Source organism: Dasypus novemcinctus, chromosome 2 (genome assembly GCF_030445035.2).
Source record: "Dasypus novemcinctus isolate mDasNov1 chromosome 2, mDasNov1.1.hap2, whole genome shotgun sequence".
Lineage (NCBI taxonomy): Eukaryota > Metazoa > Chordata > Mammalia > Cingulata > Dasypodidae > Dasypus > Dasypus novemcinctus.
Window position 1 is genome coordinate 180,666,744 of NC_080674.1, and position 14,851 is coordinate 180,681,594.

The window sequence follows — 14,851 nt, forward strand, 5'->3', positions numbered from 1 at the left end:
ACATCAGAATCCCCTGGGAAACTTGTTCCAGTGTCCCGGGCCCCGCCCCATAGGTTCCATTTTGGCACATCTGCAGTGTGGCCTGGGGATCTGAACTTTTAGGCCTCTAGGCTCCCCTGCTGATCGGTCAGGTTCAGAAGTGCAGACACACAGAGGTAAGTGACAGATTGGGGTTTGGACAGAAGAAATTGGGAGCTAGTGCAGGCAGCTCAGATGGTGCAGGGGTGGTCTAGAAAATTGCTTCTTGACCTCAGGGCGATTGACGCAATTCTTGGTGGTGAGAGGCTGTCCTGTGCCTCGTAGTATGCTTAGCCACACCCCTGACCTCTATGCTCTGGATGCCAATAGGACACCCCAAGTCGTGACAACCCAAAATGTCTCCAGATGTTGCCAAATGACCTCTGGAGGCAAAATCAACCCCAGTTGAGGCGTTTTTGTCTTGAAGAAGCTACCATGGCCAAAGAACCTTGTGTTTCCATGGAGCTTGTGTCTGGAGTCCAGGCCATGAAGGGCCCAAATTCTGGTTCTTTCTCAAGAAGAGACTTCACAGACCCATTAAAGGGAGGAGGGACCATTTGTGGACATGCAAATAGGAGAGCGGGCATGACGCAGTGAGAATCACGTGGAGAGTTGGCGCTGAAAGCTGAACCTGGCACGTCTTAGCAGACTGTCTTTGGGATCTGTGACCTCCCTCCCCTTAGGCAGGCTCTTTGGAGAAGCGGTGTGTGTCAGCTAGAAGGGCAGTCGGACGAGCTCCTCCTTTCACTGGTGGGAAACGGCGGGGGCAGAGCTCTGCCACGGGCCGCCACCACCGCGCTCTTCCCACAAGTCCTCAGGTTTGCTTGGGCCACGCCCGCTGAGCCTGGATGCTGGGATCTCTGACAGGTGCCGTTTCTCTGCAGAACAAAGTGTTCATCTACCGGGGGAAGGAGTACGAGCGCAGAGAAGATTTCCAGATGCAGCTGATGAGCCAGTTCCCCAACGCGGAGAAGATGAACACCACGTCGGCGCCCGGGGAGGACGTGAAGAACGCACCAGGCCAGTGTATCCTTGGAGTACGGCCCCGTGAAAGGGCCAGGCCTGGGCAGGATGGAGCCCGCAAAGCCCCGTCTTAAAGCTCAGGTTCCCTGCGCAGTGGTGCCGATCTCAGACGTCCAGGGCGGGATCCAGAGACCCCACCTCGGTTAACTCTAAATGCCCCGTTCGTTTGATTACTTTGCTCACTCATTCATTCTTGCAGTGAACATTATCCAGCCCTAAGTCTGTGCCAAGCATCATGCAAGGCACCGGAGATTACGCTCACAGCCTGGTTCTGCCCTCCTGGAGCTTACGAGAAGGCGTTAAACAACTGAGTATGCTATTAAATATTTATTTATAAAAATGTGACAAATGCCGAGAGGAAGCCGCTCAGGGCACCGTGGTTGGGAAGGCAGGGAAGTCTTCCTTGAGGCAGGTGACGTATGTGGCAAGTAACCTGTCAAAGGTTATGGGAGGTGGGGAGAATGTTCCAGATGGAATGAAGGACCGTCCTGCGCAAAGGGCTTAAGTAGGAAGGAGCACAGCAAATTTGAAGCCCTGCAGTGGCTCCATGTTGCTCTCACAAGGAAGTCAAAACTCCTGAGCGAGGTCGGCAAGGCTGTCCTTGCCCCCACTCAGCCCCTCCCTTCCCAGTGTCATCTTTGCCCTCCCCTCCCCATCCTTACCCTTGCTCACCTCCCTCTGGTCACTCTGCGTCTGTCACTTAAATTTGTCCAGCTTTTTCCCACCTCTAGGCCTTTGCGTTTTCTGTTCCCTCTGCTTGGAATGCTCTTCCCGCAGTCCCATACATGACCGACTCTTGCTCACCCTTCAGGTCCTAACTTGGGTGTCACCTCCTGGCAGAGGCCTTCCCTGAGCACCTTACCTCAAGAGGCCTTGTCTGGGCATTGCATGACTCCATTATTTCCAAACCCTGTTTGCTTTCTTTAGAGAGTGCGTCACGATCTGCCGTCACCTTCTGTGGTTTTAAACTCCCGTAAACGTAAGCGAGAATGTCAGCTCCGTGAGAGAAGAGCCTGGCGCTGCTGTTCGCTGCACCAATCCCCCCCAATCCCCGCTGCCTTTCACAAAGCAGACTCGCCATACATACTGGCTGATTAACAGAAAGAAAATGAAAAGAAAACAGGAGAGAAAGAAAAAGAGAGAGAGAGATGACCAAACAGAGAGAGAAGGGAGGGAGAGAGCAAGCTTTCTTGGGACACAGATGAAAGCCGAGGGCGGAGGGGATGCGAGTGCCAGGGGCGGGATTAGCAGGTTTGAGGCACCAAAGCGTGGGGCTGGCGGCGGTGGTGGGCTTATCCACCCAAGGATAAGGAGGCAGCTGAGCCAGGCGGGGCCCGGACCCAGCCTGGCTCCCCGCCTTGCACCCTTTAGCACAAATTAAGTTACAGCCTTTAAAATGGGGTTGACAGGTCTCATGGCGGGTCTGCTAAATCTGCGAAACTTTAATCCAAATATTTTTCCCCTGGGTGTTAAATATTCATCGGTAACCTTTTCATTATGCCTGCCTGCCCTTCATGCCTGCTCTAACGTGGTTATTTGCGGAGGACACGCAACTGGTGGGGAGAGGTGGGGCTGGCTCGTTGCAAACGCGAGTTCGGTTACAAGTGAGATGCCAGGTTAGCGCTAAGGCCCTTCTGAGTGGGATCCTGATGGTGAACAGCTCCACGGCCTTTGAACTTGGGGTGGAGGTTAGGGGGAGTGAACATGTGTTCCTGGCCATGTCACTGTATTTGGGCCCCGAGGCCTGAGGCAGTGCCAGGAACCTTGTGGAAAAGGAAGGGGGAAGGGCTGACATTTGCTGCATGGCCTACATGGGATGGAGGGCTTTATGATCCTTATTTATTTAATCCCCGTAAAATCTGTAATGCAGGCATTAATTTTCCCTATTTCATGGAGAAGGAATATGGGGCAGAGAGGTAAAGCAGCTTGCCTGTGGCCAAAAGCTGTTTAGTGATGGAGCTGAGATTTGAACCCCCAGATCTAGCTGTCTCAGAACCTGTGTCCTTTCTATTGCACCATCATTTTGTTTTAGATTCATGAGTGAATAGAATCTCTTTATTAACATTTACCATGGGGGAGGGCAGTGGGTCGCCTAAGAGCTCAGGGAATGCTGACGCTGCCTGCCAGAGGACTGGCCTTTGAGGAGTGAGTAGGATAAAGAACCCTGGGCTTAGGGTCAAAGACCTAAGTACAAAAGCCCTGCTCTGTTCTTCCAAGCTGTGTGACCTTGAACAAGTAGCCCAGCTTCTCTGACCTCGATGTCCCTATCAATTTGTGTTAAAACACCACTCAGTGGAATTGGAGAGATTAAACCGAGGGCACGGTTAGAGGAGCTCTACAATCGACTGAGTGCTGTAAATCCACCAGATGCCATTCCCGTTGTAAGCCCTTAACTGCAGGGTGCAGACATCCAGTGTTTCACTGTCCAGCCCGTCTTGGATGAACACACCAGGTTCAAGAACAAGCCGGTGCCCGACCAGATTATAAAGTGAGATCCGCAGCCCCCCGGGAGGATGGATGGGGCTGGGGCTGGTGGCACCGGGCGCCAGTGCCCTGCCAGGCCCTTCTCTGTCATCACCGGTCAACTCCCCCGCTTAGCTTGGGAACAGGATCATCTCCATTTAGCCATTTGGGCTCTGCCCCTCAAAATGCTGAAGCCAGAGGTGGATGGGAGGGCCCGGGCCTGGGCTTGCCGGGAAGGCAGCACCCCCGGGGAGCGTGAGTCAGATTCGCTGACGTGGACACAGAGGCCCTATTGCTCAGATGGCTCTGAGGGAACTGCGGCCGGAAGCGTGGGTGGGATGGGGGCCAGCGGGGGCAGGGCCAGGGTGAGCATGGGCGGGGCAGGGGCCAGCAGGGGCGGGGCCGGGCCAGCGGGGGCGGGGTCAGGGTGAGGATGGACGGGGCAGGGGCCTGCGGGAGGCCTGGGTGCTGCTGGCGCCGAGACGCTCTCCCGAAGGGCCCTGGCAAACATTTGCTGAGGTGACTGGTTGACGTGGATGTGGTCTGACCGCACTGAAGGGATGCTGGAGGAAGCAGCCGGAGGGCGGGGGTCAATCTGTTTAACCCCAGACTGCAAGGTCAGGGGTGAGACCACGAGGGGGGCTGTGGGCCCAGGCAGCACCCCTCCCGAGGGCCAGGCTCCCGCCCGCAGGTCCCGGTACCCGATGTAGCCCTTTCGTGTCTTAGGAAAGGGCCTCCCCACCGGGTGGACCAGTCAGACCCAGGAGCCTCTCCCTCTGCGGGAGGCAGCCCTTTGCGCCAGCCCCATAGCCGGGCGGGCGGCTGAGCAGGGGCCGCTCGGCCTGGACCCCAGCTCGGTCGGGCCGCTGGTTGGGACTCACTAGAGATTCAGGAAGAGTGATTCACTCAGGGGTTGACTGGGGCACCTGCAGAGCCCTGGGAGGGCACCCCTGGGATTTCAGCTCTGACCTCCCACATTCCAGCATCCAGGCTGAGACCACGGCATGGTGACCCAGGGAAGCCTAAATGCATCCTTCAAATGCCTCCACCCCAAAGGGGGCTGTGTTCCAGCAGGGGCGTGAAGCCAGGCTGCCTTCTAAACTGCCTGGCAGAAGTCACCTTTAGGGAGCTCAGCACACAGGCGTGGGTGGTAGATGTTCCAGCGAGGGCTCCTCCGGTCCTGAAGTTTCCTGCCGGCCGGGGAGGACGGGCCTCGCTGGACAGAGCAGGGCCAGCTCAGCTCCCGCGTGCCCGCGGCCAGGCCCAGCTGGCAGCAGCCCGTCTCTTCCTGCCTTTCAGCTTTTACAAATCCAACTACGTGCACAAGTTCCACTACTCCCGGCCCGTGCGCAAGGGGACCGTCGACCCCGAGAATGAGTTTGCCGTGAGTATCTCCCGGCCCTCGGCCAGCCTTGCCCACCGCCCTGGCCCACCTCGACCGGCCAAGGCCGCAGCCGTCGGCTTCGGAGCGGGAGGGGACTTGCTCCAAAGACCAGGAGAGAAACGCTGACCTGCTCTCGTCCAAGGCACCCGGTCGCTGTCTCTTCAGTTGGGCGTGTTTTCTCATTCCTGTGCCATTCAGAGCCTTGGCCCTTTCAAGAGGCAACCTGGGACCTGTGTGAAAGGCCCCTGGCCCAGCTCAGGCTTTTCCAGGAGGTAGAAGCCCTCAGGCTAAGGAGGGTCGTTGGTGAGGTCAGACCTGCCAAGAAATACCAACAAGCAGCGGTGGCCGGGGCACGCCTGTGCCTGAGTGCCCGTCAGCGGGGCAGTGTGCCCCGGCTGGGATCTGTCTTCTATCCCCAGGGGCCAGGCTGGAATGAGCGGGTGGCTCCCAGCCTTTCTCGGCTCTTTGTCTGACCCTGGGATTCTTAGGGGTCACTGCCCCTCTGAGAATTTAAGCAACACTGTGGAGCAGCATGAATATAATGATGCCTAAAAATTTAGACTGTTCATGGACCCAGGTTAAAATCTGCTTAGCCTAAATCCAGGGCACACTTAAACTTCAGCCTGGGAAACCCTCTGGAGAGGTAAGGGGAGAATGTGCTCCTGGGTCTCTGCATATTCATTCTGACCCGGAGCTGGCGGGAGCCTGGGAGCCTGGCAGGCCGCCCCAGGCTTTTCTGATGCCCAGTTTCCTACATGTGCTGCTCTCCTGCCCTTGCCACCTGTTCCACTCCGGACAGTCCATGTGGATCGAGAGAACTTCCTTCATGACCGCCTACAAGCTCCCGGGGATCCTGCGCTGGTTCGAGGTGGTTCACATGTCCCAGGTGAGAAAAGGACGTTCACGCCAGGCCCTCCTCTCTGCCATGGCAGGGCCCGTTATTTTCACTCCCTGGCCTTTTAGGGAAAGTTTGCCAGCCCCGAATTTATTTTTTCACTCCAGGTCCCATGCTCTGAGAATGCACCGGCTGATGCATTCGATTGACCCTCTGTGTAGACTGCTCTCTAAGGAGGTGTTTAGTTTACTCTTCCCAGCTACACCTGGGCCCCCTTCTCACCTGGGAACCAGGACCCCCTTAAAACCATCAGATCCTCCAGGCCCAGAATGTGCCAGGTGGGGCAATTGCTGCGCCAGCTGCTGGGGTCATCCCAGTAAACAGCTCATGCACAGTAGGCGCTCAGCCCATTCTGGGTGGGCTGACTGGAGTACACTTTCTTGGAGGTAATGAGAGAAAACTTCCCTGGGGCATGCCCGTCCACCGCCACCCTTCCAAGCACCAGTCCTTGCTGCCTCCACCTCCCCAGAGAAAGCTGTATCTCGGGAAGCAGCTTGTCCGCCTCCAGAGCTCACTAATTACAAGCTCCCACTATGGCCTCTCTGGGAACAATGCCTTGTTTGGATTCCGACCCCAAATGAAACCAATACCAACACTTCTACCTGTTTTATTTATTTTTCCTTTAATTTCTCTCCCCTCCCCCTACCCCAGTTATCTGTTCTCTGTGTCTATTTGCTGTGTCTTCTTTGTCCGCTTCTGTTGCTGTCAGCGGCACAGGAATCTGTGTTTCTTTTTGTTGCATTGTCTTCTTGTGTCAGCTCTCCGTGTGTGCGGCGCCATTCCTGGGCAGGCTGCACTTTCTTTTGCACTGGGCAGCTCTCCTTATGGGGCGCACTCCTTGCGCGTGGGGCTCCCCTACGTGGGGGACACCCCAGCGTGGCACGGCACTCCTTGCGCACATCAGCACTGCGCATGGGCCAGCTCCACACGGGTCAAGGAGGCCCGGGGTTTGAACCGCGGACCTCCCATGTGGTAGACAGACGCCCTAACCACTGGGCCAAGTCCACTTCCCTCTCCACCTGTTTTTAAAGCAAATTTGCTAAGGCCCCTTCTCCTCAGTGCTCTGTCCTCAACAGACCACGATTAGCCCTCTGGAGAATGCCATCGAAACCATGTCCTCGGCCAACGAGAAGATCCTGATGATGATAAACCAGTACCAGAGTGACGAGAGCCTCCCCATTAATCCGCTTTCCATGCTGCTGAACGGAATCGTGGACCCCGCCGTCATGGGGGGATTCGCCAAGTACGAGAAGGTGAGGGCTCCCGGGAGGCAGAGCCGGGACAGCAGGGCCTGGAGCCTGTGCGCTGGGGCTGGCCTCACCCCCAAAGGGACACTGCAGCTCGGTGGGACCTCAGCACCTTCCCGAGCCTGACAGCCTCGTGCCTGAGCCGGGCTCCCGTGGCCTCAGGCCACACCCTGTGCTGGGGCTCAGAGGGGCAGGGGTCATAAGGGCCTTTATTCCATGGGACGGATCCAGACACCTCTGTTACGGAAAGGCTTTGGGATGTCTGAGAGCCAGGCCACAGATGTACAGCAGCCACAGGTCGTTTCCAGCAAGTGCCTGGGTGATGCGGCTGTGGTTGATGCGTTCAGGCACCCATTGGAGAACCACTGGGCTTCGTGGCTCTTCCCAGCAGGGGCCTGTTTGAGCCTCCTGGAGGAGAAAATGATGCCTGTCCTCAGAGGTTACTAACTAAAGGCCCATCCAATTCCTGAGACCTCACCCCCGCCCCTCTCAAATCGAATCTCCTTTATGGTCAGAAAAACTGGCTCTGGGGTCCGTGCCTCGAGATCGGGAACCACAGCTCCTACCTTCCACCCAGGCCTTCTTCACTGAGGAGTACACCAGGGACCACCCCGAGGACCAGGACAAGCTGAGCCGCCTCAAGGACCTGATCGCGTGGCAGGTACCGCCGTGGAGCCGGGCTGGGGCACCCCGGCCTCCTCCCTCTCCTCTCCTGCGCGCTTTCCTTTTGCTGGCCTCTGGCTGGCGTGGCCCCATGTCACGGCGGTCTCCTTGCCCTTGAGCCCCTGTCTGCGCCCTGTACGACACTGAGCGTGCTCATCCTGGGACAGACCTCAGGATGTCCCTGCTCGCGTGGGGTGGACGTGGATGGGGTCATGTCGCTGTAGCCGGCGTGGCATTCAGGAGGCGGTGAAATGAAAATGAAACCAGGCCCCCGCCGCCTTCCCCCACCCCCAGCTCGCTCCAATCAGATGATGGGAGACTTGGGCCTGCAGCCCGCCTCTCCTTCCGCAGCCGGCCCAGCTTGCTGCAGATGATGCTTAGATGGATATCAGCTTTTGAAAATAACCGAGGCCTTCGTTTGGTCGGTTTGCCTTCAAAAGGGCCTTCGTTCTTTCGCAAGCTGCTCAGCCCTCGCTGGGACTGGAAGGCGCCGTCCTGCCCACACGGGGCTCCCTCCCTGCGCTCGTCTTCCCCGCATCCCGTCTATTCCTAGGCCTTCTGTCCATGCTCCCGTCCTCTCGACTCTTTCCTTCTTTTTTTCTGTGCACCTGTCCCTGCCGGTCCCCCTCTTGAAGTTCGTTGCCCCTTCCCGCTCTGACTCTTGCCTCTCTCTGCTCCCTCCTCTTCACATCTTACTCCTCTCTCTCTGCTTCCCTCTCTCCTTTCCCCCCTTTCTTCCTTCCCCTCCCTCTCTCCTCTTCCCTGGAAAAGAGACCTTGGCGGCTGTGCCCACAGGCCTGCCGCAGCCCCTCCGCAAACGTCACTGGCTCCCTGCTACCCCCGGCCCTACAGACCACAGGGTGGGCTCCAGAGGGCAGGGCCTGGGGGCAGCTCTGTGCGGCGGCCTTTCCTCTCTCCCTCCCTTCTTGCCAGTCACTGTGCAAAGAGGAGCAAGCTTTGGCAGGAGGGAGTTCTGTGACTCTGGGGAAATCAGGGAGTGAGAAGCACTAGGTGCAGCCTCTTTTCTTAAAATAATGATTCCTAATTCAGGTCCTTCTCTGCCTCTGCCAATTTATGCAAAGTGGGGCTTTAAAAATGAAAAGTCGAGCATTGCACAGGCGCCTTTTCCTGAATACATCTTGTGCATCCAGAATTTTCTTTCCCATCTTGCCTTTTGCCGTCTGTGAAACCCAATCCCCCCCCGAGGTCCCCAGCCTTCAGGGGTTACCATGCCCTTTAATCCCCAAATAATGCAATTCCTCTTCGCAACCCCCAGTTTGGGAAGCAGGAAAGCCAGGCTTTGAGTAGATTCCCTTTCGCCAGATATTCCTGGGGGGATCTCAGGAGGTCCGACACATCCCACAAATTTGCTTAGTGGTAGGATGTCACTCTCAAACCAGGCCACTGAGCTGGGCTCCTCTGCTGGCAGCTCCCCTGCAGTCAGCTTCTCCGTGCTGTGTCCACCGCACCCTGAGCCCAGACCGAGCCTCACAGCACAGCTAAAACGGCTGTAACTTCAAAGGAAATTCTCAGCACTAGTAGATGCTAGAGGGCAACTACAAAGAAGTGAAACTTGAAAGCATGTGTGAGATGTTAACCTCTTCCACAAGCCATTAGGTGGGCCTCCCGGTGGTGCCCTCTAGTGGCCACCTTTTCCATAGCAGCCCCGCCCACCCAGGCAGCCTCCTTACCGAGACCAACTTTACCCCCCAGAGGAGAGGGCTCTGAACCTTGTTCCTCCCCCGCTCCTCCCCTAGAGTCCAGGCACCCTAACTGTGGGCTCTTAAACTCAAAAGAGGTAGACCTGCTCACAGGCAAAGCAAGCTTTTTACATTATTCCACAGAGCCAGTTGGCTCTCCCAGGTCCATTCCATTTCATCCCATCTTGCAACCAGGGTTTACTGAGTCGCTATTGTGTCCCAGGCACAGTGTCAGGCAACGGAGGGAGCTGGGCGGACACGGGCCTGCTCCCTGCCCCCTTGGAGCTTAATTCTAGCTTAGATCTTGTTTTTTCGCAAAGCCAAATACACACCATTTTCTCAAAACATGAGAACCCTAGATTTCAAAGGAGAATTTACTCGCACGTCTAGCAACCCAACACACGCTGAAGCTTTCAAGTGCCATTTTGTGTGCAAGAGTTTGCATATTTCAAAATAAATTTCTTCTTTTTCTTTTTTAAGCTTTTTGTCTATATTTATCAGCATGGGAAGATGTCTACAGTATATTCGTTTTTTACACTTTTTGTTGTGAAACGTTACAAACAGAAGTGTACATATAAATCCATACGGCTCATTGATTTATCACAATGCACACACCCATGCAACCACTGCCTGTTGAAGAAATCAGGAGCCCACCTTGTGCCTCCTTCTACCTCTCCCCACTGTGGGCCACTATCCTGCTTTTAAGGTAATCATTTCCTTGCTCTTAACAATAGGCATTAACCTAAGCATGCGTTAGTAAACACCATAGTTTACTTTTTTTTAAGATTTATTTTTATTTTTCTCACCTTCCCCTACTTCCCCATTTGTCTGCTCTCTGTGTCCATTTGCTGTGTGTTCTTCTCTGCTTGGATTCTTGTCAGTGGCACTGGGAATCTGTATCTGTGTCTCTTTTTGTTGAGTCATTTTGCCGTATCAGCTCTCTGTATGTGCAGCGCCACTTCTGGACAGGCTGCACTTTTTTCACACGGGGTGGCTCTCCTTACAGGGCACACTCCTTGCACGTGGGGCTCCCCTACGCAGAGGACACTCCTGTGTGGCATGGCACTCCTTGCACGCATCAGCACTGCATGTGGGCCAGCTCATCACACGGGTCAGGAGGCCCTGGGGTTGAACTCTGGGCCTCCCATTTGGTAGGAGGACACTCTTTCAGTTGAGCCAAATCCTCTTCCCCCGTAGTTTACTTTTGCTGATAAAATTTGAATCATATAGTATGCATCCTTTCGGGTCTAACTTCTTTTGCTCAGTCTTATATCTGTGAAATGTATCCATTTTGTGGTACATAGCTATAGTTCATTCATTTTTGTTAATGTATAGCAGTCATAATAGTATGACTACACCAAAATGAACTTAATCTATTTTTCTGTTGATGGAAATTTGGGTAAGTTTCTGATTGGGACTATTGCAAATAATGCTGCTCTGACTATTCTTGTTTGGGTTTACCTGGTACACAATTTCTGTTGGGCATATACCTAGGAGTCAAACTGCTGCAGCAGAATATTCAGCTTTAGTAGATACTGTCACACTTCTAGCACCACAGGTTAGTTTTGCCTGTTCTTGGTCATCATGTAATGATATTATGCAGAATGCACTATTGTGTTTCAGGCTTCTATTGCCCAACATGATGCCTTTGAGATACATCCACTTTGTTGCATGTTCTATTACCCAACATGATATCTTTGAGTTACATCCGCTTTTTTGCATGTATCAGAGATTTGTCTTTTTGTTTGTTTCTAAATGTTATCCATCATATGAATACACCAAAGTTTATTTATCCAGTCTCCTGATGGGCATTTGGGTTGTTTGCAGGTTTTGTGTTTTATTACTAAAGTTGCTATGAACATTCTAGTACATGTCATCTGGTGGACATAAACACTCAATCCCCTCAGTACATACCTACTAGTGGAATTACTGGATCATACACGTTTAGCCTTACTGGTTGCCAAGAAAGTTTTCCATAGTGGCTGAACAATTTACACACAGCTGTAAGAGTCTAACAGTCACAACTGCTCCACATTCTCACCGACACTTGATACTGTGAGTCTTTTCCATTTTAGATCTTCTGGCAGGTATGTAGTGGTATGTCAGCTTAGTTTGAATTTGCAGTTCCTTGATGAACGACGATTGTGAGCACATTTTCATATGCTTATTGGCTGATTGTATAACCTTTTTGTGAAATGATTTTTCAAATCTTTTGCCTATTTTAGTAATTGTTGTCTTTTTATTATTGATTTATATAAATGTATATATATATACTAGTTATGGGTTCTTTGTCAAATATATTTATTGCAGGTATCTATCAGTCTTTGGCTTATCTGTTAACTTTCTTAATGATACATTTTGTTGACCAGAAGTTTCTAATTTTGAAGCAGTTTAATATATCAGTTTGTATGATCAGGGCTCCTGTATTTTATTCTGAAGTTTTATTGTTTTATCTTTCATATTTTGTCTGTGGTCCATCTTGGCTAAAGTAAAGTAAGGGGCAATTTTTATTTTTCCATACAGATTTCCAATTTCTCCAGCTCCCTTTGTTATAAAGACCATTAGTTTCCCCACTGATTACAATAGCACTTTTGACATAAAGTTTTATGTAAATATATGTTTATGTATGTGTGCGTATATATATATATATATATATATATATATTTCTGGACTTTCTATTCTGTCCTACTGGTCTGTTTGTCCATTCTTGAACCATGCTGTCTTAATTTCTATGACTTTGTAGTAAATCTCCAATCTGGTTGTGAGACTATTTCAAATGTATTGTTTTTCTTCAAGTTTATTTTGGCTCTGTGTCTTTTGCATTTCTCTATAGACTTTAAAATCAGCTTGTCAATTCCTGTACATTCCCAAAAAGCACATGAAGATTTGATTAGGAATGCATTAACTATCTAGATTAACTTGGGGAGAGTTGATGTCTTCACAATATTGAGTCTTCTAAGCCATGAATATGTGATATCTCTCCATTTATTTAGTTCTTTATCTCAACGATGTTTTATTGTTTTTGGTGTCAAAGTCTTGCTCATCTTTTATTAGATTTTTTCCTAGGTATTGATGTTTTCATCCTATTATAAGTGGTATTTCTTTTAAATTTCACTTTTCAATTGCTTTTTGATATAAACACAACTGACTTTTTTATATGTTGACCTTATATCCAGCAACCTTGCTAAATTCACTTCTTAAGTCAAATTGCTTGTAAATTCTTTTGGATTTTCTATGTATACAATCATATCATCTGTTAATATCGAAAGTTGTACTTTTCCTTTTCCAATCTTTAAATTTTTCATATTTTTCTTGCTTATTTCACTGATGAAGAGGAAAGAGAGCACATCTGTTCCCCCAGCAACAGGGCTAGTCAACAGTTCAAAGAGCATGACATTTTAAAGATGTTCTATTCTATTCCTAGCTTGTTAGTTTATCATGAATGGGTTTTTAATTTTGCCAAATGCCTTCTCTGCATCAGTGCATGCAGTCTTTAGTCTGTCATGTTAACTTTAAGTCTGTTAATGTGGTGAATTAGGTGATTTTAGAATGTTAAACCAACCTTGCATATATGAAGTAAATACCACATAATCGTGATGTATTATCATTTTTATATACTGCAGAATTCTATTTGCGAACATTTTCATTAGGATTTTTGTACCTATGCTTATAAGCAATATTAGCGTATAATTTTCTTTTCCTCTAATATCCTTGTTCAGTTTTCATAACAAAGTTTACCTGGCCTTAAAAAGTGAGTTGGAGATTGTTCCCTATTTTTCCTTTCCTTTTTTTTTAAGGATTTATTTTTTATTTATTTCTCTCCCCTTCCTCTGCCCCCCCGTGCCCACTCCCCCCCACCCCCGCCATTGTCTGCTCTGTGTTCATTTTCTGTGTGTTCTTCTGTGACTGCTTCTATCCTTATCCGCAGCACCGGGAATCTGTGTTTCTTTTTGTTGGATCATCTTGTTGTGTCAGCTTTCTGTGTGTGCGGCGCCATTCCTGGGCAGGCTGCATTTTCTTTCACACTGGGCGGCTCTCCTTATGGGGCGCACTCCTTGTGTGTGGGGCCCCCCACTCAGGGGACACCCCTGCAAGGCAGGGCCCTCCTTGCGCGCATCAGCACTGCACATGGGCCAGCTCCACACGTGTCAAGGAGGCCCGGGGTTTGAACCGTGGACCTCCCATGTGGTAGATGGATGCCATAACCACTGGGCCAAGTCAGCTTCCTCCTTTCCTTTTTTTGGAAAAGTTTGTGTAATGTTGTCATTTATTTACTCCTTAAATGTTTGGTAGAATTTGTTAGTAAAGCCACATTGGGCCAAGAGTTTTTCTTTGTGAGAATATTTTAAAGGATGTATTCTATTTATTTATTTAAAAGTTATCAGGCTTCCTATTTATTTTGTGTCCTTTTGGTAAATTATGTGTTCCTAGCAATTTATCCATTTTATCAAAATATTCCTTTTTTCGGCATACGCTTTTTTTTATAATATCTTCTTTAAATGTACTATCTGAAGTGATACTCATTTCTCAATACTGATATTAATTGTTGATACCTTCTGTTTTTCTTGAATAGTCTTTTTTGGGGGTTATTAGGTTTATGCCTTTTCAAAGAAACAACTTTTTGCTTGATTGGCTCCCTTTATTATATGTTTTCTTTTTTATTCATGTCTTTTCTTTCATTATTTCCTTCTTTCTTCTCTCTTGGGGTTTAACTTGCTGCTCTTTTACTAATTTCCTGAACTAAATGATTTTCTGTCTTTGCTAATATATAAGACTAAAAGCTATAAGTTGATCTCTAAGTATAACTTTAACTCTCACTAGTTTTTATATATAGCATTTCCATGATCATTCCTTTCACTTTTTAATAAAGTCCTTGTCTTGTTTCATGGATGGAGGATCTTTTCTGTTTTGGTACATTAATCAAAAGTTTGAAAACAAAACTTTTTAGGTTTTCTTCATTCTTTCTATTTTTTCCAAGTCCCTTCTTCCCTCCCTCCCTCCCTCCCCCCTTTTCCCTCCCTCCCCCTCCTTCCTTCCCTCCCCCCTTCCCTCCCCCCTCCTTCTTTCCCTCCTTCCTTCCCTCCCCCCTCCTTCTTTCCCTCCTTCCCTCCCTCCCCCTCCTTCTTTCCCTCCCTCCTTCCTCCCTCCTTTCTCCCTCCCTCCTTCTTTCCTCTCTTCCCTATCTTCCCTTCCCTTGGTTCTAGTCTCTTTCATGCTGAAGAACCTCCTCCTAATGTCTGTTGATCCTTGGCCATCTTTTTGTAGTTAAACTGAGGCATAAAAAGCTGAATGGAAGTCTGTATACGTGAGAGAGGCCTTGTCAGCCGACGGCATTACTCTGAGGTCTCAGATTTCTCACAGGTACCTGTCTATATGAGGTCGTTCATTTTACCCAGAGACACACCCTGCAGGCTCTTGTGGAGGAAGATGATTCTGGCTGCAGCACTGATAGCAATTT

General features: G+C 50.3%; 1 protein-coding gene across 1 annotated transcript in view; it reads left to right on the forward strand.

Annotated features, from left to right (window-relative positions):
• Positions 1–14,851, forward strand: part of DOCK2 (dedicator of cytokinesis 2) — a 419,924-nt gene that overhangs the window by 396,154 nt on the left and 8,919 nt on the right. Inside the window, exons 41-46 of the mRNA XM_058282039.1 lie at positions 903–1,044; positions 3,448–3,529; positions 4,804–4,888; positions 5,688–5,774; positions 6,860–7,036; positions 7,608–7,691. Coding sequence (XP_058138022.1) covers positions 903–1,044; positions 3,448–3,529; positions 4,804–4,888; positions 5,688–5,774; positions 6,860–7,036; positions 7,608–7,691 — 657 coding nt within the window. The remainder of the gene's footprint in view (positions 1–902; positions 1,045–3,447; positions 3,530–4,803; positions 4,889–5,687; positions 5,775–6,859; positions 7,037–7,607; positions 7,692–14,851) is intronic.